This window comes from Mobula hypostoma, chromosome 22, assembly GCF_963921235.1.
Source record: "Mobula hypostoma chromosome 22, sMobHyp1.1, whole genome shotgun sequence".
NCBI classification, from domain to species: domain Eukaryota; kingdom Metazoa; phylum Chordata; class Chondrichthyes; order Myliobatiformes; family Myliobatidae; genus Mobula; species Mobula hypostoma.
This window is the reverse complement of record NC_086118.1, coordinates 35,551,109-35,574,327: the sequence shown is the minus strand read 5'-3', so window position 1 is coordinate 35,574,327 and position 23,219 is coordinate 35,551,109. Positions and strand designations below refer to the sequence as shown.

The following is a 23,219-nucleotide window of genomic DNA, read 5'->3' as shown; positions in this document are numbered from 1 at the left end:
CACTTCAAAGGGGCACCTCACATACCAGAGATTATCAGAGGATAATACCCTTGCATTGTCCCCTTCTGCAGGAAGAACGCTCTTTAATATGGCTTCCTGCAGTCTAACTTTTCTGAAACTTGTCTTTGTTGCTAAAATTAACTTTCAAAACACAAAGTTTTGCTGAAAGTTCTTCTGTTTAAGCAGCAACTAATGGAACTACATGAAGTAAGAGGCCTCAGGTTAGTTCTCTGGCTTGATCAGCATGAGTGTTACAGTGCTCTAATACTCTTAAGAAAATGAGCCAATATTTCTGCTTTTTCTAGAATCATAAGGTTGGCAAAGAAAGAAGTTATTTATTTCAGCTGACAGAGATATTTAGGCCAACCTTGCTTCCCAGCTTCTCTGGCCATTGCCTTAAATTTTTGGACAGAAGATATTCTGCAAACGCTGGAAGTCCAGAACAAAACACACAAAATACTGGAGGAACTCGGCAAGTTTGGCAGCATCCATGGAGAGAACAGAAGAACATAAGAACATAAGCTGGAGTAGGCCATCTGGCCCAAGGAATAAATAGTTAATGTTTTGGGCTGAAACCCTTCATCAAACCTGAGTTGCTCCAACATTTTATACATGTTGCCTCAAATTTATCATATTTTGCTGCTTAGAAAATTAATTGCTCAATGCTGTCATTTTTAGTGCCACATCACTGTCTTTAGCATAATCGAAAATCAATGTTTTCCTGGAGAAAATCATGGTGACCCTCCAGAAAATGGAGCTGATCCTCCTGACTTTCACATACTCTAAAGTGATTTAAATTTACTCAGAATCAGTATCAGGTTTATTATCACCGGCATGTGACGTGAAATTTGTTAACCTAGCAACAGCAGTTTAATACAATAGTGTCCATAATATAGAAGAAAAAAAACAAAATAACATAATAATAAATAAATAGATTCAATTATGGTATACGTATATTGAATAGATTAAAAATCATGCAAAAAGCAGAACTACTATATATTATGCCCAAGGGTTCAATGTCCATTTCAGAATCAGATGGCAGAGAGAAGAAGCTGTTCCTGAATCACTGAGTGTGTGCCTTCAGGCTTCTATACCTCCTACCCATTGGCAACAGCGAGAAAAGAGCATGCCGGAGGTCCTTAGTAATGGAAACACTGCTGCTTGAAGATGACCTGGGTACTTTATAGGCTAGTACCCAACATGGAGCGGACAAAATTTACAACCCTCTGCAGCTTCTTTCGGTCCTGTGCAGCAGCTCCCCCATACCAGACAGTGATGCAGCCTGGAGCATTGCAGGAGAATTTACTGTAGATCACATTATCCCTAATGACCTTTCACTGGGTAATCCTTTGATAACCAGGTTACTCCAGCTCATTTTTGGTTTGGGACATCTAAGTAAGTCAATGACTTGCCTTCATACTTACCTCCACCCCACTCTGAACTACTGCATTAATTTTCACTCTCTCCAGCCCAAATCCACAATTTCCTTGAGTCCTTCATTCTCCTGTCATCCACATCTTCTCCACCATCATTGATGTTGCCCTCACCCACATCTCCATTTCCCACAGGTCTTCCCTTCCCCACACCTATCATAACAGTGATAGGGTTCCCCTAGTCCTTACATGTCACCCCATGAGCCTCCATATCCAACACATCATTCTCCACAACCTCCACCATCTCCAATGGGATCCTAGTATTAGGCACACCTTACCATCCCTCACTCCCACCACCCCACTCTGTTTTCCGCACAAATCACTCTCTATGCCACTCCCTTGTCCACGACCTTCCCCACTTTAAGAGAACAAATTTCTCATATTCATCACCCCTTGTGTGAGTGTGATTTTTACATATAATCCTTCTACTTATTTCCTAAACATTTTGCCTCTTATTATTGATGTCACTGCTCTGGAAAATGGACGCCTTCTATTCAGTCTGTGGAGGTCTTTCATTGTCTTTACTCAACCTGTTAAGTCTCCCTTCAGTTCCCTCTGAGCTAAAGAAAGTAACCCCAGCTAATCTTGTCTCTTGTCTCTGTACCATCTTTCATGTTCTTCTTTAAGTTGTCCTACAGTGCTATCCTGTCTTTTAATCAGTCTGTGGTATATTCAGATAATGAAACCTGTTTCATTCCAGGTCTTTTCAGGTCTTACAAAACTGTCAGGATCAGTATCCCAGTCTACAAGCACTAACAATGGATGTTAAATGCTGTGAAATAAATCAGGATGCAAACCAGAATGATTTTCAATGGCTCAGCAAAAATTGAAAATGATTATTGACTTGTAGCATTGCATATTATTTTTTTCCTTTTAAGTATTTAATCTCGGAAGGATTTAATTTTCCAGGAAACCCAACTGGTAATTGGAGAGGATTGCACAGTGAAGGCCAGCCATGTCTCCAGGAATATAGGCAGAGCTCACCATTATATCCAGGGATTTTAGTATTTAGTACAGGATCTTATAAATATTTTTGAGTTTGTTATTTCATATGGAGGTGGTTGGGGTTGATATGATTGATATATATGAGGTAGAAGGGAGATGAACCAGAACGTTGCTTCTAGGTTTTAATAAACAGAGCAAGAAAATATAACCTTTACTTCTGAAGAACTTAATTCTCCAAAAACACAATTGATAACTGGGATGATAAATAAAGATATAATTAAAAACTTCAAAATAGATTTGAATGCAGGAATGGAAAAACTCAGGGAATAACCTTGGTTTATAGCATCTCTTTTATTCTTGCCTGGGTTGAGTCCATTATTGTGATTTTAGCTAATATTTTCATAGGTTCTTTCACTGGTTTTAGAATTGTTGTGATCCCATTAAAATCCTCATTCTGACTATATATAATTCCCCATGTATAATTCTCTTCTTTATATTTTTAGTTCCTTCCTCAGGACCGACAAATGTCTCTTCCCTTGCTCTCAACTCAAACAGTATCTTGGTCAAGTGGAACGAGGTTCCACAACAGAATCGTAATGGACTCGTCCTTGGCTATAAGGCAAGTTGTTATTACTCCTGATTGTTAAAGATTCATAAAAGTGAAGCATTTTAATTTAACATAAAAAATAAGAACATAAAAGTTAGTTTTATATATATATTGCCCTCAATACAATGTGACTTTATCTTGATAGCCACAAAAATTTCCATCTATTGAGGAACAATGAAGTCAACTTAAAATCTGCAGGCACCTTCCTATATTATCATAACCTTCTCATGGAAAAGATTAAAATGCTAAGTTTGCATTCTGAACAATAAATTGGAATTAAACTGTTTTCAGTTTATAAAAAGATGAATATGTAATATTCTTTACTTTTCATACTATGTGTGCATTTTACTGTATTTGAATATAGGTCCTTTACAAGGAGAAGGACTTGGAAGTTCCTATGAAGTTCAAGACCATTGAAGGCAACACTACACACGCTGTTCAACTTACTGACTTAGGGAAGTTTGTGCTGTATGAGATCCAAGTCCTTGCTTTTACCAGAATTGGAGATGGAATGCCAAGCTTCCCACCCATTCTTAAGAGAACCCTGGATGATGGTTGGTATTTTTGCAGTGATAAATAAAGCAGATGAATGATTATAAACTCCATTTTCATTTTCCAGTCAACTGAGGTCTGATGATAAACATCTCCTTCACATGGCTCTACAAAAGCAGAACTCTCCCATTTAAAATTTGATTAACCTGCAGAAAGGATGTTGAGAATCTTGTTTCATGATTTTTTTCAGTGGAATTTTCATTTGCTCTTTTGTCTGCTTGGATACACTCCAGCTGTAGTGCAATGCACAATGCTTGTTAGCAGTGAAATTTACAAGGCCACTGCTCCGAAAAACTAACTGTTTTCATTTACTTACAGATTAGCCAGGCTTCATTAACCCAGTTCTGCTAAAATATTGTGACTTAAAGGACCAACATTTAATCTGCATAGTTTGCTTGTCACCTCTATAATTTCAAGAAGCACCAAATACCTTCCCTACCCATAGAGATCAGGACCAAGGCCATTCTTATCATCCTATCCTGAGGACCATTTCCAGTTGCTGATCTCCACTGCAACTTAGTTTGTACCATAGTGCTGCATTTGTGAAATTAAAAGTTCAAAGTAAATTTATTATCTAAGTACACATATGTTACCATATACGACCTTAAGATCTAAATTCCATGCTCCAAGGAAGAGAGATGTCAACCCACAGGATTAGGGAGAGTGGTGATGACCATTTGCCTGGCATGTGACTTCCCTAAAATGCCGGTATTCTAAAAGTGCATTCGTATCCTGACAAGGACCTGTTTGGAAAAGTCATGCCACAAAAACATGTCTGTAGCCCTGGAAAGTTTGTGGTCTCCTTGCATGGATGTCACGTCTCCCATGGACACCTGTCCAGATCCTTCTGATTCCCTCTCCCAGCCTCAACAATCATTGTTGCATCCACTTGTTCACTAGGAATGCATGCCAGTGGCTAGGAGAATTGTAGAGCATTCATGAGATCTGCCTTCAGGAATCACCATGCCTGTGCTACATACTGAAGACTACGAGAATTTCCAGTACAACAATATGAGTTTCACAGTCACTCAGCAATACTGTTCTGTGAATACCAAAGATGAAGTTCTCACTCGTACTGCAACCTTCTGTAGTAATGTTAAGGCTACCCACAATGCTGTTGTGCCACCCAGAAATGGAGCAATTTCTAAGCAGTGGTGATGACGTTGTCTTGATTACTGTCACTGTCTTAACATCCATTGCTTGAGGTTTGAACTAATCCAATCCAAGTCAAAAAAACCAGCATAAACCTTTATTTATAATGCTGTCAATCAAATTATAATTGCCATCACTTTACAGTTGGACACTTGCCCTAGCATTTACAAATATGGAGCATTTTCTGCAAAAGCAATGTAGACAGAGCCAACATTGATCTGACTGCAAAACAGCATTAAGTGAGTTGGTAGAGTAATTAAGTTTTCATAATGTTGTTAGTGGCTGGATTCATATGGATGGAGTCATGGTGACATTGGGTTAGGCTGTAGAGATTAAAATCAGAGTCAGGTTTATTGTCACTATATATGATGTGAAATGTGTTGTTTTGAAGAAAATTCAGCAGATGTACTTTAATTGTTTACTGCCTTATTGTACTCTTTTTATATACCAGCTACATTCAGTTATAGCATTTTAGTACACACTTTCTTCAAAGAAGTATTCATTTCACATTGTTAGTATTTTACTCCCTCTTCTCCTGTTGGGAGTGATTACTTAAATAATTGCATGATATTATTTTTAAACTCTGATATGAAAAGATAAAGCATAGGTTTCAACAAAGATCCATTAACCAATTTTGTCATCTGTACCTGTTGCAAAAATATGAGAAGCTATTGCTTCCTGCACATCAGAGAAAATTAGCACCAGAGCAAAGAGCTGATTTAAGAAATGACTGAAAGCTGGTTTTCAAGGGCAATGTGTAATTCATAAAAAGAGGTCCTGAATCAATACTACTAATGTGGAAAGGTTAAGTTTCAAAAATAATGCTTTAATCATTTTTATTTCTCAGTGCCTGGACCTCCCGTGGGGATTCTGTTTCCAGAGGTTCGAACAACATCTGTGCGTTTAGTTTGGCAGCCTCCAACAGAACCTAATGGGATCATTCTGGGTAAATATAGTAGAATCATGGCGTTAATGTAAAGACACAATAGCCTTTTTACTAAGTATGATACAGGGATTGTAGGGCAGGGGAAGTGATGAAAGAACATAAGATTACAATTCAAATTTGTCCAAATTTCCAAAATCTGAAAACCTGCCAAATCCAAATTTTTTTGAGTGCTGACATGACATCACAAATGTAAAATTCCACAAGAAGATTCTCAGGCAAAGTACAGATCTCTGCGTGCCACAGACTGTTCTGAGAAGTGAGCTGTCATATGAAAGATAGAAAAACATAGCATAAAGTGAAAAGTGAAAATCTCAATCGTGCATCATCAGTGTCGGTGTGAACATATGCCACTTAACGGTATGCTGATCATGAAAAGATCTATCATGATGAACTGAAAATTGAAGGTAATACTGAATATCAGCAGATCAGTTGCAGAAACTTAAGAAAAGGCACGGCATTAAATTTTTAAAGCATCTGCTGTTCACAAAAATCTAGCACCAGAACAAGTCTATGATATCTGATTGTTTTTATATCTTACATAATAGCATTGCATTTTTAAAGCGTCACTGATGAAAATCTAACACCAGGACAAGTCTACAATGCTAGCAACGCACACAAAATGCTGGAGGAACTCAGCAGGTCAGATAACATCAATGGAAAAGAGTATAGTCAATGTTTTGACAGGTCTCAAAGGGTCTTGGCCCGAAACATCAATTGTACTCTTTTCCATAGATGTTGCCTGGCCTGCTGAGTTCCTCCAGCATTTTGTGTGTGTTACTCGGATTTACAGCATCTGCAGATTTTCTCCTGTTTGTGATTGAAATCTACAATGCTGATTGTTTTTATACCTTATATAAAACGTTAAAAAAAGTGAAATACAAATACGGTGAACTGTAACCATTTAATCAAAACACAGGTGGAGACTGAAAGCCTGCCATTGTTTGTTGTTGTTCAACAATTGATTCTCGTATCCTCCTGATGCTGCTGTGCTGCTTTTGTTACTCTTCTCACATTATATTTTCAAGAGATTAATAATATGTAATATTTTTACTGTTAAGTATATAAGTGTGAAGAGCAAATCTAAGACAAAGATTACCTACCAGTAGCACATAAATTGAAATGATGGCGATCCCAAGCTATGTCATTGTATATTCCAAAATCCAAATAAAATTCAAAATCCAAAACACTTCCAGCCTCAAGCATTTCAGATAAGGGCTACTCAAACTGTAATCCTTAATTATCTCACAATATGCAAAACACAGGGAGAAAGTATCATGGAATGAAGCCAAACAAAGAAATGTGATAACAAGGGAAGACTTTCTCTTATTTCTCTCTTCATAAATACTATATTTGAATACACGTTGTAAGAGAACGCGTTCTAGTTATTTAGAGATACAGCACAGAATAGGCTCTTTGAGCCGCAGCGCCCAGCAAATTAACCCTAGCCTAATCACAGGGCAATTTACAATGACCAATTAACCTACCAACCTGTACAACTTCGGACTGTGGCAGGAAACTGGAGGACCCAAAGAAAACTCATGCATTCCATGGGGAGGATGTATGGACTCCTTACAGATGACACTGGAATTGAACTCTGTACCCTGAGCTGTAATAAGCATTGTGCTAATCGCCATGCCATTGTTGCTCCCTGAAAACACTGCTGGGCAGAATGGTTTATATCTAAGTTGAATATAACAACAGTAACTTTCCAATGAAATGCTTTCAAAATTCCAGGGAACTGCAAAAAAAAGTATTGCTATAAATCCATATGAAATAGTAATTCTCTCAAAGTCTCAGTTGCGCATATGAAAAAAATGTTATATTAACATCATTATTTTATTGAATGAAAGAACTAATAAGCTGTAAAGTCAACAAATATAAATGAATGCGGAGAGATTGGAGAGAAATTTCTCAGGGTTGTGAGCTTAAAACAAATGTTAGTTCAGTAACCACCTCCCATCCTCCATAGTCCTTGTGCAACAGTCAATGAAACAAATGGGACATAATACTAGCAGCCAATATAAAACTGTCTGCTTTATACAAAAACACAAGATCAAGTTCCACCATATCATAATTGTTATAAATTGAATTCAGTGAAAATAAATTGAGGCTTTTTCACTATCCATGCGTTCACTTTTAGCTTGTTCCATGCTCTCAGCAACCTCGGAGAGAAGAAATTCCCCCTCATGTTGCCCTTGAACATTTCACCTTTCACCCTTAACCCATGACCAAATTAAGCCTCACCAACGTCTTGCACAACTTCAACATAACATCCTATCTCCTGTACTCAATACTTCGATTTATGAAGGCCAATGTGTCAAAAGCTTTCTTTACGACCCTGTCTATCTGTGACACCACTTTCAAGGAATTATGAATCTGCATTCCCAGATTCATCTGTTCGACCACACTCCTCTGTGGCCTACCACTCACCATGTAAGTCCTACCCTTGTCTGACCTCCCAAAGTGCAACACCTCACAATTGTCTGCACTAAGTTCCATCTGCTTTCTCTCAGCCTGTTTTTCCGGCTGGTCCAGATCCTACAGCAAACTTTGATAGTCTTCCTGGCCGTCTACTACACCCCCAAGCTCAGTGTCATCCGCAAATTTGCTGATCCAATTTACCACATTATCATCCAGTTCACTGATATAGATGAAAAAACAACAATGGACCCGCGCTAATCGCTGCAGTGCACTACTAGTCACAGGCCTCCATTCAGAGAGGCAACCATTTACTACCACTCTCTGGCTTCTCCCACAAAGCCAATGTCTAATCCAATTTATTACATCTTGAATGCCCAGTGAGTGAACCTTCTTGACCAACTTCCCGTGTGGGACCTTGTCAATGGTCTTGCTAAAGTCTATGTAGATGACATCCACTGCCTTGCCTTCATCAACTTTCTTGGTAACTTCCTCAAAAACCCTGTAAGATTAGTTAGACATGACCTACCACACACAATGCCATGTTGACTATCCCTAACCATTCCCTGTCTATCTAAATACTTATATATCCCATCCCTTAGAATACTTTCCAAAAACTTACGCACTTCAGCACCAGGCTGAGCAGCCTATAATTTCCTGGCTCATTCTTAGGTCCTTTCTTAAACAACGGAACATTAGCTATCCTCCAATCTTCCGCCTGCTCACTTGTGGCTAACTATGTGTTAAATACCAATGCCAGGACCCCTGCAATTTCTGCACTAATCTCCCACACCTTGTCCAGTCCTGGGGATTTATGCACCTTAATTTTCCTCAAGACAGCAAACACCTCTTCCTCTGTAATCTTAATGCGGTCCATGACCTTACTGCTGTTTTGCCTCACTTCCATAGTTTCTATATACGTCTTCCAAATAAATACTTAAGCCCTCCCCCCATCTCTATCAGCTCCATGCCTAGACAACCACTCTGATCTTACAAAGGACCAATTTTGTCCCTTGCTATCCTTTTGCTCTTAATATATCTGTAGAAGCCCTTGGGATTCTCCTTCATCTTATCTGCCAGAGCAACCTTATGCCTTTTAGGTCTTCCTGATTTCTTTCGTTAAGTGTTCTCCTGCATTTCTTATACTCCAGAAGTACCTCATTTGCTCCCTCCTGCCTATAACTGCTATGCATCTCCTTCGTTTTCTTAACCAGGGCCTCAGTAACTCTCGAAAGCCAAGGTTCCCTAAAACTGATATCCTTGCATTTTTTTTTCTGACGGGAACATTCAAGCTCTGTCCTCTCAAAATTTCACTTTTGAAGGCCTCCCACTTACCAAATACACCTTCGCCAGAAAACAATCATCCCGATCAACACTTGGTATTATTTCTGATCCCACCAAAATTGACCTTTCTCCAATTTAGAATCTCAACCCGAGGACTAGACCTATCCTTCTCCATAATCATCTTGAAATTTATGACAGTATGATCTATAGGTTGTAGTTATCATTTTAGGAAGATGTTGCAGAACACAGGAACTGTTCTCTTTTGCATTATTGATACTTGGTCAACTTTTTTTTCTCAGCTTACCAAGTGACCTATCGATTAAATACAAGTAGCACAAACACCGCCACCGTTGATGTGTTGAACGCAAGTGCCCGCCAGTATACAGCTATCGGACTAAAGCCAGAATGCAGTTATGTTTTCCGCATTACAGCTCAGACTCGTAAAGGTTGGGGCGAAGCAGCAGAAGCCTTGGTGGTAACAACAGAAAAGAGAGGTAAGCGGGAACACTGTAACTGCACTACAACTGTTTTATCAATGCTTTCCCGGAGTCCTTTGCCCACATGATGATGTCATCAACATGTAGCATGTAAAATAGAGGGCTATGGGTAACCCTCGGTAATTTCTATAGTAAGCACATGTTCGGTACAGCTTTGTGGGCCAAAGGGCCTGTATTGTGCTGTAGGGTTTCTATGTTTCTATGGATTTCTGCTTTGCTGAAACACGCAATAATGTGCAGCCAGCAACCTGCAAAGTTTGCTGCTAACTCCCAGTCAGATAAAGAGCAAACTCCATACAGCTTGAGAAAGAGAGGTGAACTAATGGTCCTAATATGTTGTTGTCAGTGAGTACTGCCTGAGTTTTCAATGCTATGCATATTATTTTGTAACCGGATCTCACAATGCTTATTGTAGGTTTTCTGGTTTGTGCACAGCATATTTCAACTGTAATCCCTGATGATTTGCTGATGATACTAAACTGAGTGGAAAAGCAAATTGTACAGAGAATGTGGAGAGTCTGCAGAGGGATATAGATAGGTTAAGTGAGCGGGTCAATGTCTGGCAGATGGAATACAACATTGGTAAATGCGAGATCATCCACTTTGGAAGGAATAATAGAAGAGCAGATTATTATTTAAATGGTGAAAGATTGTAGCATGCTGTTGTGCAGAGGGACTTGGGAGTGCTTGTTCATGAATCGCAAAAAGTTAGCGATTGAAGGGGTTAAACCTATGAGGAACAATTGAGTCGCCTGGGACTATACTCTCTGGAATTCAGAAGAATGAGAGGGGATCTTATAGAAATATGCAAAATTTTGAAAGGGATAGATAAGATAGAAGTAGGAAAGCTGTTTCCATTGGTAGGTGAGACTAGAACTAGGGGATATTGCCTCAAGATTCAGGGGAGAAGATTTAGGATGGAGATGAGGACAAACTGTTTTTCCCAGAGAGTGGTGAATCTGTGGAATTCTCTGCTCAGGGAAGCAGTTGAGGCTTCTTCACTACATATATTTAAGATACAGTTAGATATGTTTTTACATAGTAAGGGAATTAAGAGTTATGGGGAAAAGGCAGGTAGATGGAGCTGAGTTTACAGACAGATCAGCCATGATCTTATTGAATGGCGGGGCAGGCTCGATGGGCCGGATGGCCTACTCCTGCTCTTATTTCTTATGTTCTTACGTATACCTCAGTGGCAACCCTTTAATGCCTCTGTGGAGATAGTTCTTTAAGACTGTTCAACACACACAAATTGCTGGACCAACTCAGCAGGCCAGGCAGCATCTATGGAAAGAAGTACAGTCAACGTTTCGGGCTGGCACCCTTCGGCAGGACTTTAAGGCTGTGATTCTCTTCTCACAATTCAGATACAATCTCAGCAGGCAGTTGCCATCTGAAACTGCACTAATGCAGCAGTCAATGTATGAACCACACTACCATTAATTTTTAAAGCTGTCTCCCCATTTTCATAGATCTATTTCACAATTGCACTGCTGAGTGTTTGAACTAATTGCAGTAACCAATGTGTATGCAGAGTAAGAAGAAAATTGAGTTCTAATTTTTAAAGAATATATACGGTATTGTACAATGGGTACATATCTTTGAAGTCTCTTCCAAAACAGCCTTACAGTGAAGGGTTCACATTACATACAGTAAGTGATGAAAGGAAATGAGGAATCCTTTGTCAGTATCAGCCTCAGGGATCTAGTACAATCTAAAACGTGTCACCTTATCATTTTGTAATACATTTCATATCAAACAATTTAAGCTTTGGATGTAAACTTAAAAACGACAAATTCAGAAACTTTGAAGATGGAAATGGATGAAAGAAACATTGATGCTTCATATTCTACAACATGTAGCCTTTATATGACATAATGATTGGTTAAAATCAGACATGTGATTCTAAAAAATGCAGGTAATTAATAATGAGATAATCAAGGTTTTAATCATACAGAAGTGGAACTTCTGGAAGTTATTTTGCCTTAAAATTTTCCAACAGTATGGTTTAAAATAGGGTTTTCCCGACCATTAGCCCCCAGCAGTCCCAGAACCCTCACACAACTGGATTTACCCAATTCTATTCTTTCTGTTAAACCCGATTTTTTTTTACTCTGCTTATGATAACTCCTTATCAAATGCTTTCTCAATTACACAGTAAGATGTTCTTTTATCAGGTAAGATATTAATCAGGAAAGGAGCAAACAGCCAGATATGCAGGTTGGGAGGAACAAGAGATGGAAAAGGATTAGGGAGAAAGGAGCACACAATGGGTGGACAGGAAAAGAGATGGAAATGTTAGAGAACAGGAGGAGAAGGGCAGATGGGGTAAAAGAGTTGCTGAAATTCATTACACTCTCTCTTCCTTAATATCTATCTACTTATTTGTTTATCTATCTCTCCCTCAAAGAAAATTTATTATCAAGGTATGTGTATGGTATCATATACTACCTGGAGATTCGTTTTCTTGCAGGCATTTACAGGAAAATAAAGAAATACAATAGAATTTGTGAAAAACTAAATGCAAACAATGACTGACAAACAACCAATTTGCAGAAGACAAATTGTGCAAATAATACTGATAGCAAGAGTTGTAGAGTCCAGAAAGTGAGTCCATAGGTTGTGGAATCAGTTCAGTGTTGGGGTGAGTGAAGTTACCCACGCTGGTTCAGAAACCGGAAGGTTGTAGGGTAATAACTGTTCCTGCACCTGGTGGCATGGAACCTAAGGTTCCTGTACCTCCTGCCCGATGGTAGTACTGAGAAGAGAGCATGGCCTAGAGGGTGAGGATCTTTAATGGATGCTGCTTTCTTGTGGCAGTGCTCCATATAAAGGTACCCAGTGGTGGGCAGGGCTTTTCCTGTAATGGACTGGACTCTACCCCCTCCTTTCCCTTCTCTTTCCCCCTTTTCATTTCTCTGATTATCCCCTTTTCTCCCTTGCTTCCCCTTCTTCACTCTCTCCCTCTACATCCTAACCGCCCACCTCTCCAGGCTTTTTTATTCTTAATACCTCTGTTACTCCCACACTTCTGTCTTGTCATTCTCCTATACCTCCTCTCTGTCTCTCTGGTTGACACCCCTTTCTCCCACGTTCACGCCAGTACTCTCACTCTCTCCTCCAATTCTCTCACCCCAGCTCTCCTGCCACCTCTGCCGGCTTTCACTCTCTCACCATCCCTTAGCTCTCTCCCAATTTCCTCAGCACGTACCACTTCTACTGAGACTCTCTCCCCTACACCTCTCCACTTTCCTCCAAACCCTTCTTCACACTGTCCATCCTCTACTCCCCCTCCCTATCCTCTCCCTCCAATCTTTCTAATATCAGGGAGATAGTGTTTGGGAAGACCAAGCTGCAAGACATTGCGTTGAGCCACATGTGTGCTTCACAAACAAAAGTTCAGATTTTTAAAAATTCTATTAATGCAGAACTAAAACATTGCAATGATGATGGATTAATTTGTGCTCACTATATCATAAATATTAATGCTGGTTTATTGACTCCCAAGTAAATCATTGCAATTGTATCTCTTGTAACTGAATTTCACTTAACCTTAGACTAATGGGTTGGGCAGGATCTTTTGTACTCAAAGTTCCAGCTGAAGTGACAAACAATTGGCTGGAAGAAATCAGTGGGTCGAGGACTACCTGCAAGGGAGAAAGGAAACATGATCATTTCAGGTGGAACTGCTTCATCAGGACTGGTAGTGGAGAGGAGAGGTAGCCAGTATAAAGACATGGACACCAGATGTGATTGGTGGACTAAAAGGGAGACATGGTGTTAAGGGATGATGGGCAGATTGAACCAGGTAGGAGAGGGGGAGGAGTGGAGTTGGGAGAAATGGATAGAAGGAAGCAGACAAAGATGAAGATGGATCTGAGGGGTTGGGGAGGATGAAGGTGGAGACGGCTACTAGAGAGCGATAAGCAGGAACAGAAAGTCTGTCAAGGTTGGATTCTGATATGTAAAGAAGTTGGCAATGTTTGTTGCTGACCATTGCTTGTTGCTCTAAATTCAAGCATCTACAGTCTCCTGTGTCTTCGTGCGAACTCAGTTTGCGTATTGCTCTTCCTGGGGAAGTTATGCCTGCACAGTAGAATGTGTGGGACTAATTCTACCAGCAAAGATTAATATCTTGAAGATCTGCCCTACTTGTAAAACAAGACAGCAACTGAATCACACACTCCATGGAGAAAAACACAATGCCCTAAACTATTCTGAATTCAAAATAAAAGGAAAGATGAAAGTACAGATAGTGTTGATAAAATATTTTAATTCTTCAACTTTTAAGGAAAATTATAGAAGATTTTAGGTCTTTATTCTTCGGAGCGTAGAAGGTTGAGGGGGTCTTGGTAGAGGTATTTAAAATTATGAGGGGGATAGATAGAGTTGATGTGGATAGGCTTTTTCCATTGAGAATTGGGGAGATTCAAACAACAGGACATGAGTTGAGAGCTAAAAGGCAAAAGTTTAGGGGTAACATGAGGGGGAACTTCTTTACTCAGAGAGTGGTAGCTGTGTTGAACGAGCTTCCAGCAGAAATGGTTGAGGCAGGTTCGATGTTGTCGTTTAAAGTTAAATTGGATAGATATATGGACAGGAAAGGAATGAAGGGTTATGGGCTGAGTGCAGGTCAGTGGGACTAGGTGAGAGTAAGAGTTTGGCATGAACTAGAAGGGCCGAAATGGCCTGTTTCCATGCTGTAATTGTTATATGGTTATTTTATTTTTGCCTGTTCCCTGGAGAGTTTTACATTTATTTAATTTCCTAAAACTTCTGCAAATTTATGGAAATTTGAAGGGATTCGTTTGGTTTGAAATGCACTGTAGCAAAAATCTTTAATGGAAATTTGATCGAAACCCAAAATGGAAAGATGTGAACAGTTGTAGAAAAAGAGCAGAGAACTAGGACACTACCTCAATAGTCATTGTATCAAAACCATGTACACTACCTCAATTTTTTGCTTTTTTTTGCACTATTTATTTTTTAAATATATTTCTTACTGTAATTTATGTTTTTTTAATCATTATGTAAATGCCAGTGATATTAAACCTGATTCGGATCCCTTCCAGGGACCCAGCACAGATAAAACAGCGTGAAGGGTCTCTTTGGTGCTCTAAGAATTTTTGATCAGCAATTTCATTTTATCGTCAGCTCACCCGCAACCTCCCAGCAAACCTGTCATACAACAGCAGGATGTGCAGTCACGCAGTGTGCTGTTGTCGTGGGAACCAGGCAGTGATGGGCTATCTCCAGTTCGATACTACACCATCCAAACTCTGGAGTTACCCAATGGAAACTGGTCGCTTCACTCGGCTTCTGTCAGCCATGAGTCTATCACATATCTTGTAGAGAGGTAAGTGATCATGTGGATTTTTTTTTGTTTAAAAAGTTGGAGTTAAATTTCCATCTGTTATAAAATATATCTGCAGATAAAAATAAGCGTCGATGTTCTTCATGTATCTCCCATGTTTTATATATCATAATTCAAGGTAATTCTTTGAAATTATCTGCTTATTTCTCTAATCTTGATAACCTGTCCTTTTCATAAAGTAGACCTTACATTTACTAAAATAAGACCATAAAACCATAAGACATAGAAGCAGAGTTAGGCCATTCAGCCCATCGAGTCTGCTCTATCATTTTATCTGGTTGATTTATTTACCCTCTCAACACCATTCTCCTGCCTACTCCCCATAACTTTTAACATCCTCACCAATTAAGTAACTATCTGCCTCGGCTTTAAATGTACCCAACGACTTGGCCACCGCAGCCGTCTACGGCAATGAATTCCACAGCTTCACCGCCCTCTAGCTAAAGAAATTCCTCCTCACCTGTTCTAAAGGGACGTCCTTCTATTCTCGAACCACACACTCACCCTCCTTCCCTCTGATTGTAGACTTTCCCACTGTGCAAGGCAACCTCTCCAATTAGCTTCTAATTCATCTCAGAGTTGTAGAGCAATACTGCACTGATACAGGCCCTTCGGCCCATTGAGTCCATGCCAACCATGATGCCCACCCAGCTAATCCCAATTACTCATGTTCAACCCATATCCCTCTAAACCCTGCCCCTCCATCATCCTTTCCAAGTGTCTCTATAAAAAAAACTTTGCACCTACCTCAACAATTTCAGGTAGACCACTTCATGTACTCAACACCTTCTTCATGAAAAAGTTGCCCCTCATGTCCTATTTAAATCTTTCCCATCTCACCCTCAATCTATTCCCCCTTGTTTTGGTCTTCCCTACCCTGGGAAAAAGACTGTTACCATCCACCTTATCTACGTCTCTCATAATTTTAAACACTTCTATAAGCTTGCCTTTCTTTCTCCTATAGACCTAACTTGGCCAGTCCCTCCTTTTAACTTAGACCCTCTAGTCCTGACAACGTCCTTATATGTCTCTCCTGCACTCTTTCCAGTTTTGGTCACCCTCTTTACTATAAGATGGTGACCAGTATTGCACATGATACCCCAATTTCAAACTCACCAACAACTTACACCAATGCAATTTAATGCCCCGACTCCTGTACTCGGTGCCCTGATGGGTGAAGGCCAGAATGCTAAACTCCTTTTTCACCTCCCTGTCTACATGCCATGCTGCTTCCAATGTACTATGCACTTGCATTCCCAGGGTACTTCTGTTCCATTACACTCCCCAGTGACCTGACATTTATAGTATAAGTCTTGTGCTGGTTTGACCAATTGGTATTGATTTCCTCCCTTTACTTCCTCACTATTCCCACCAATTGAACTCAATGCTTCAACCAGCCAGTACCAATCAACTCTATATCCCACTAACTCCCAAACCACACTTACCCTCCTTTCCTTTATTCTCTTCCTCTCTATTTCCCTGTCTCACCCACCTTCTCCACTCCCCCGTAGCTCCTACCCCATCAGCTCTCAAAACCTCCCCAAACTCTCTACTCAGATTCAGATATATTTATCACATGTACATCGAAACATAGGGTGAAATAGGGTGAAACTGCACAACAACCAACACACCCAAGGCCGTGCTAAGTCGTTGAGCCTCTACCTCTGGACTTTGACCTTCAGCTCTGCCCTCTGGACTTTGCTGACATCTGGTTATTGATACCAGGTCTCGTTGATCACAGGTTTGACCTTTAGACCTTGTCTTCCATTTTTCGCTGGGAGCTCAGACCATGGTGACCTTTGGGAGGCGGGGGGGGGCGCTCACTGGCTCTTGAGACTCCTGCCTGTATGGATTTCTGTCCAAGGGATTGCTGGTCTTCGCAGTGCCTGTCAGTTCAACCTCTGGGATCATTGACCTTCAACTGTTGGTCCACTGGTCCATGTGAACTTTGAACATCAGCTCCTTCCCCTGACTCTTCATTCTACTTCATCCCTGTCCCTAAACCCTAACCTGACCACCTAGCTCCCCATGTTAACCCCCAAGCCATCCCTGTGAACCCAAAAGAAACCACTAAGTCTGAGCCACAACATCGACGGACATCACAGCTCAGCGCCATCTTGGATGGAAACTATCCAAACTCCTTCCAGGTTTATGACTGGACGGTGAACCGTATGAGGGCAATCCTACCATTTTATCAGCTGGGATTAATGTCTGGAAGATTAATTTGCCCCACTTGAAAAACAAGACAACAGCTGAGCAGAACACTCCTTGTAGGAAAAAGCCTTACTTTAAAACTCCTTGAACTTACAATGCGCCTTTAACTCCCAAACATAAAAATATAAGCAGCAGAGAAGATAAAGCTGTCCTATTTAAAACAGCAGACGTTTACACTACTAAGACCTTCCTCAGCAATTCGCTACTAAATGGCCTTGCATGAGGACAATTTGGGACATTTTCACAACCAGCCCCAGAAACCATGATCTTAAGGGTCAGCCACTGACCCCACCCCTCATGAAGAGAGTCATAAAATGTCATCCATTGTGTTAATTACACTAATTTATTTTCCTTTTAGCAGCACAGCACAGAGTCAGCCCTCCCAGCCCTTCAAGCCACATTGCCCCAGCAACCCCTGACAAACCTAGTTAATCCTAATAATGATCAATTAACTGACCGGGAATGTCATTGGACTGTGGGAGAAAACCAGAGCACCCAGGGAAAACCCACGCATACCACGGGGAAGATGTACAGAGACACCTTACAGAGTGCCGCTAAAATTGATCTCGGAACTCCAGAATGCCCTGAGGTTGCAACCTCCTGATATGAATCTAAACCAAGTGGCCAAATCAGAAAAGCTGTGATTAGGGGTTACTTTGTTGTAATTACTGACCCCCTATTAACAAATTTTACCAGCTCTCCTAAATATTTTTATATTTAAGAACAGCAGTGGCTGGAGTTTCAGGGGGGCAATTCGGAATGTGCAGGATAGATATATCCCAAAGCTGAAGAAGTTTTCTAAAGGGAGGATGATGCAACTGTGGCTGACAAGAAAAGTCAAAGACAGCATAAAAGTAAAAAAGAGAGCATATAATATAGCAAAAAATAGTTCAAGGATTGAGAAGCTATTAAAAACCAACAGAAGGCAACTAAAAAAACCATAAGGAGAGAAAAGATGAAATATGAAGTTAACTAGGCAATAATACAAAAGCGGACACCAAAGCTTTTTTTCAGAAATATTAAGAGTAAAAGGGAGGGAAGAGTGGATATTGGATTGCTGGGGAGCTAGTTATGTGGGACAAAAAAATGGCGGGCAAACCTTCTGCTTCAGTCTTCACTGTGGAAGACATTAGTAATATGTCAGAAATTTGAATGTCAGTGGCAGAAGTTAGTGTAGATTGTATTGCTAACGAGAAGGTGCTTGAGAAGCTGAAAGTAGATAAGTCACCTGCACCAGGTGGACGACACCCAGGGTTCTGAAATAGTAGCTGAAGAGAATTATTTGAGGAAATGCTAGGCAGGATAAATAAAGGAAAGTCAGTGGATGTTATTTACTTGGGTTTTTAGAAGGCCTTTGACAAGGTGATGCACATGAGGCAACTTAATAAGATAAGAGCCTGTGGTATTACAGGAAAGAAACTAACATGGATAGAAGATTGGCTGACTGGCAGGAGGCAAAGAGTCAGAATAAAGGGACCTATTCTGGTTGGCTACCAGTGACTGCTGATGTTCTGCAAGGGTCAGTATTAGGACCGCTTCTTTTCACGTTATACGTATGTCGATGATTTGGATGACAGAGTTGACAGCCTTCTGGGCCAAGTTTGCTGATGATACAAAGATAGGCAAAGAGGCGGCTGGTGTGGAGGAAGTATGGATTCTGAAGAAGGACTTGGGCATATTTGGGTAAAGAAGTGGCAGATGAAATATAGTGTAGGGAAGTGTATGGTCATGCACATTTTTAGAAGGAATAAAGGCATAAACTATTTTCTAAACAGGGAGAAATTTAAACTCAGAGGTGGAACAGGATTTGGGAGTGCTTATGCATAATTTCTGAAAGATTAACTTGTAGGGTGAGTCAGTGGTAAGGAAGGCAAATGCAGTCTTAGAATTCATTTGTAGAGGACTAGAATATAAGAGCAAGGATGTGATACTGAGCTTTATAAGGCATTGGTCAGACAGCACTTGGAGTATTGTGAGCAGTTTTGGGCCTCTTTCTAAGAAAAAATGTTTTGCCATGGGAAAGAATGATTCCAGGAATGAAAGGTTTAATCTTTGATGGGTGTTTGATAGCTGTGGGCCTGTACTCACTGGAGTTCAGAAAAATGAGGATGGAAGCTATTGTATATTGAAAAGCTTAGTCAGAGTGGATACGGAGAGGATGTTTCCTATTGTGTGAGTCTAGGACCTGAGGGCACAGCCTTAGAATAGACATATGTCCATTTAAAACAGAGGTGAGGAGAAATTTCTTTAACTAGAGGGTGGTGAATCTGTGGAAATCATTGCGACAGACACTGTGGAGGTCCAGTCATTGAGTATATTTAAAGCAGAGATCAATAGCTTCTTGATTAGTCAGGGTTTCAAAGGTTACGGGGAGACAGCAAGAGAATGGGTTTAAGAGGGATAATAAATTGCCATGATGGAATGGCAGAGCAGACTCGATGGGCCAAGTGGTCTGATTTTGCTCCTATGTCTGATGGCCTTTTAGTCACGGACATTTATGTTCATCTTCTTCCATTTTGCTCATTACTATTGCGTTCTAAAGTAGTTGTATGTTCTCGTTGGAATGAAATAATTGTTTTCCATATTAATTGTAGCTTTCAGCCTGCTTTGGCAACTGTATAATGTCAGGCTTCAAGCATGGCTGCAAAATAGCTGCAGAACAGCTAGTTCATTCCAAATCCATTACACAAATTGCATCCTTATCTCCAACCATGCCTGGCTATTCAAAATCATGATCTGAGACCAGATAATGACCTTGTTTAAAATGCCATTATTTGGCCATTTTGTTGATTTCCTTGCTACTTCCCTAAGCCAATTTAACACTTGGTACATCTAAACAATGTAGAAGTAAATATTTGTCTTTAGTTGCATGTTCTAAACATGCAATAAAGTCAAAAAATATTCAATGATTCAATGGAACTAGCTATTGGGGCAGAGTTCAACATTTACATGTTGTTATATTGTGCACTTTGCACATACACCCATATCAAACTACTTCGCCGTGAACTTTTAAATAAGGATAAGGAAAGGATAAAAATAACAGCTGCTATCATAAGGAGCAGAAGATGAAATATTACAACAATTTGAATTAAAAACAACTAAAGTCTATTGCATGAACATTGACTTCTCTAACTTCTGCTAATGCCCCACCTCCCCCTCATACTCCATCTGTTATTTATTTTTATACACACATTCTTTCTCTCACTCTCCTTTTTCTCTCTCTGTCCCTCTGACTATACCCCTTGCCCATCCTCTGGTTCCCCCCCTTTTGTCTTTCTTCCCGGACCTCCTGTCCCATGATCCTCTCGTATCCCCTTTGCCAATCACCTGCCCAGCTCTTGGCTCCATCCCTCCCCCTCCTGTCTTCTCCTATCATTTTGGATCTCCCCCTCCCCTTCCCACTTTCAAATCTCTTACTAACTCTTCCTTCAGTTAGTCCTGACGAAGGGTCTCGGCCTGAAATGTCGACTGTACCTCTTCCTAGAGATGCTGCCTGGCCTGCTGCGTTCACCAGCAACTTTGATGTGTGTTGCTTGAATTTCCAGCATCTGCAGAATTCCTGTTGTTTAAAGTCTATTGTTTATTGGTTGTTGTCATAGGAACAAGTACAATGAAAAACTGTCTTGCAGTAGCATCACAGGAGCATTATGCAGCAGAATTCAGAAGAAAATTATAAATTAAACAGGTTTTAACTCAAAAGAAATGTTAAGATTCAAACTTAAGTTTGAAATTATCAATATCTTGCCTGGCTGGATGCATTTGTTAAATCTGGGCATGTGCAGCTCATTTAAAATAAATCACGTACCAAAATTGAAAATAACAACAAATTTGCAACAGAGCGTTGACGGTGTGTAAATCTGTTTATTTAGTGTTAATGCTTGAATTCAAATCATGAGTTAATCAGTGTTGCATTAAATTTGAAGTCCAAAATACATCTGAAAGGTAGATATGACACCTGAGTTTATGAACTCAACAATAGACTGAGGTAGGTACTAACATCAAAAAATGTAAAGTTCAAGAATAATCAGAATGATTGTTAAAGGTAGATAGAAGAAATTAGTTACTATTTTTCTTCAATTTTCTCCACTTTCTTTCCCCGAAGTTATTTTGATCAGTTTTCACAACCCCTGGCTGCCACTGCCAGCTCAGCAGAGATCACTCATTATTCATGGCTCTGAATAGAGAGAAGTCTGTTGAGTCTATTCAAGTATCTGGGGCAACAGAGGCAAACACAATCTTTTCATTCCAGTTGACATGGAAAATACCTTCAGTGGATAATAGTTAATAGAATTAAGAGCGGAGAGCCAATCTCGATGCCCGGAGGCTAGTGCTGGCAAACCTGCAGAAGTCAGCCAGTTAATAATATGTAATGGAAACTAAGCTCTTCTGGTTGTAACTAAAACAAACAGAACCACTTGTAATACCACAGTAGTTACATAAGTAGAGCCAAAGGATTAGGCACTTCTGGGAAAAGAAGATATGAATGATAAATCCTTCATAACTCTTCCTTGCTAAATGTAGGTGTAGGCCTTTCAAATTCATAATGTCAGAACAATACACAATACATCTATTTCCATATTTCCTTGATTGGATGGGAGCAAACTGGCCCACGGAGTCTCACCTGATGAGTATTTTTAAGATGGGAAAGTTAGCTTCCAAGACCAAAACTGAAAAAAAATCAAGCAAATTTGTGTCCGTGGTCTGAGAAGATTAACATGCAGCAAACTACATTAATTTTAAATAATGCTCATACAGTGAGAAACTGGAAATATCATTGTACAGAAAGCAATGTGAATGCAGTACTCACCATGATCCAGATTTTCACGAAGGTATTCTGCTTGGAAAATGTATGAAATAAAAGTTTAAAAAAAGTAAGACGTCTCCCACAAGAAAATGAATCTCTGGTTTATATATGGAGATAGATACGTACTTTGATAATAAATTTATTTTGAAATTTGAATTTTTGGAAGAGCATTGACATTTCCCCTGGTGCCTTGCTTCTTTCGCTTTCTCCCATGATACTCTCTCCTCTCTTATCAGATAGCTTTTCTAGTATCACCTCCTGGCTTCTAGCTTCATCCCCCATTCTCCTGCCATCTGGCTTCACCTTCTAGCTCCGTCCACCACTTTATTCTAGCTTCTTCCTCCTTCCTTTCCAGTCTTGCTGAAGAGTCTCAGCCCAAAACATTGACTGTTTATTCATTTCCATAAGTGCTGCCTGACCTGCAGAGTTCTGCCAGCAATTTGTGTGTGTTGCTCTGGATTTCCAGCATCGGCAGGCATCTCTTGTGTTTGTTGACATTCATTGAGAAGAAATTATGGATAAAGTTTACATGATTAAAATGAAAGCGCTTTATTTTTAGATAGCATCTATCACAAACCTTTCAGGATTTCACAAAGCATATTACAACCAATACATCAAATTTGCTGGTGAGCGCAGCAGGCCAGGCAGCACCTCTAGGAAGAGGTACAGTCGACGTCTCAGGCCGAGACCCTTCGCTTGAATTTCCAGCATCTGCAGAATTCCTCGTGTTTACAACCAATACAATATTTTTCAAGTATAGTTATTGTTGTCACTCCAAAAGAATTTTAATTTAACTAGTGACATCAGATTTAATCATATATTGCAGACTTAAACCTTTCACCTCTTACAAATTCCGTGTGAAAGCGACTAATGACATTGGCGACAGTGAATATAGTGAGGAGTCTGATTCTGTCACTACGCTGCAGGCAGGTGAGTTTCAAGTTAAACCATAAGGTCAAAGCAGGAAATACAAAGGGTTTTATATTTCCGGTG

At 40.0% G+C, this 23,219-nt stretch overlaps 1 protein-coding gene across 1 annotated transcript in view; it reads left to right on the top strand.

Annotated features, from left to right (window-relative positions):
* The window catches only part of LOC134360278 (protein sidekick-2-like), a 983,228-nt gene that overhangs the window by 772,393 nt on the left and 187,616 nt on the right, over positions 1-23,219 (top strand). The window contains exons 26-31 of the mRNA XM_063074455.1: positions 2,882-2,997; positions 3,350-3,539; positions 5,537-5,635; positions 9,637-9,831; positions 14,989-15,190; positions 23,053-23,156. Coding sequence (XP_062930525.1) covers positions 2,882-2,997; positions 3,350-3,539; positions 5,537-5,635; positions 9,637-9,831; positions 14,989-15,190; positions 23,053-23,156 — 906 coding nt within the window. The remainder of the gene's footprint in view (positions 1-2,881; positions 2,998-3,349; positions 3,540-5,536; positions 5,636-9,636; positions 9,832-14,988; positions 15,191-23,052; positions 23,157-23,219) is intronic.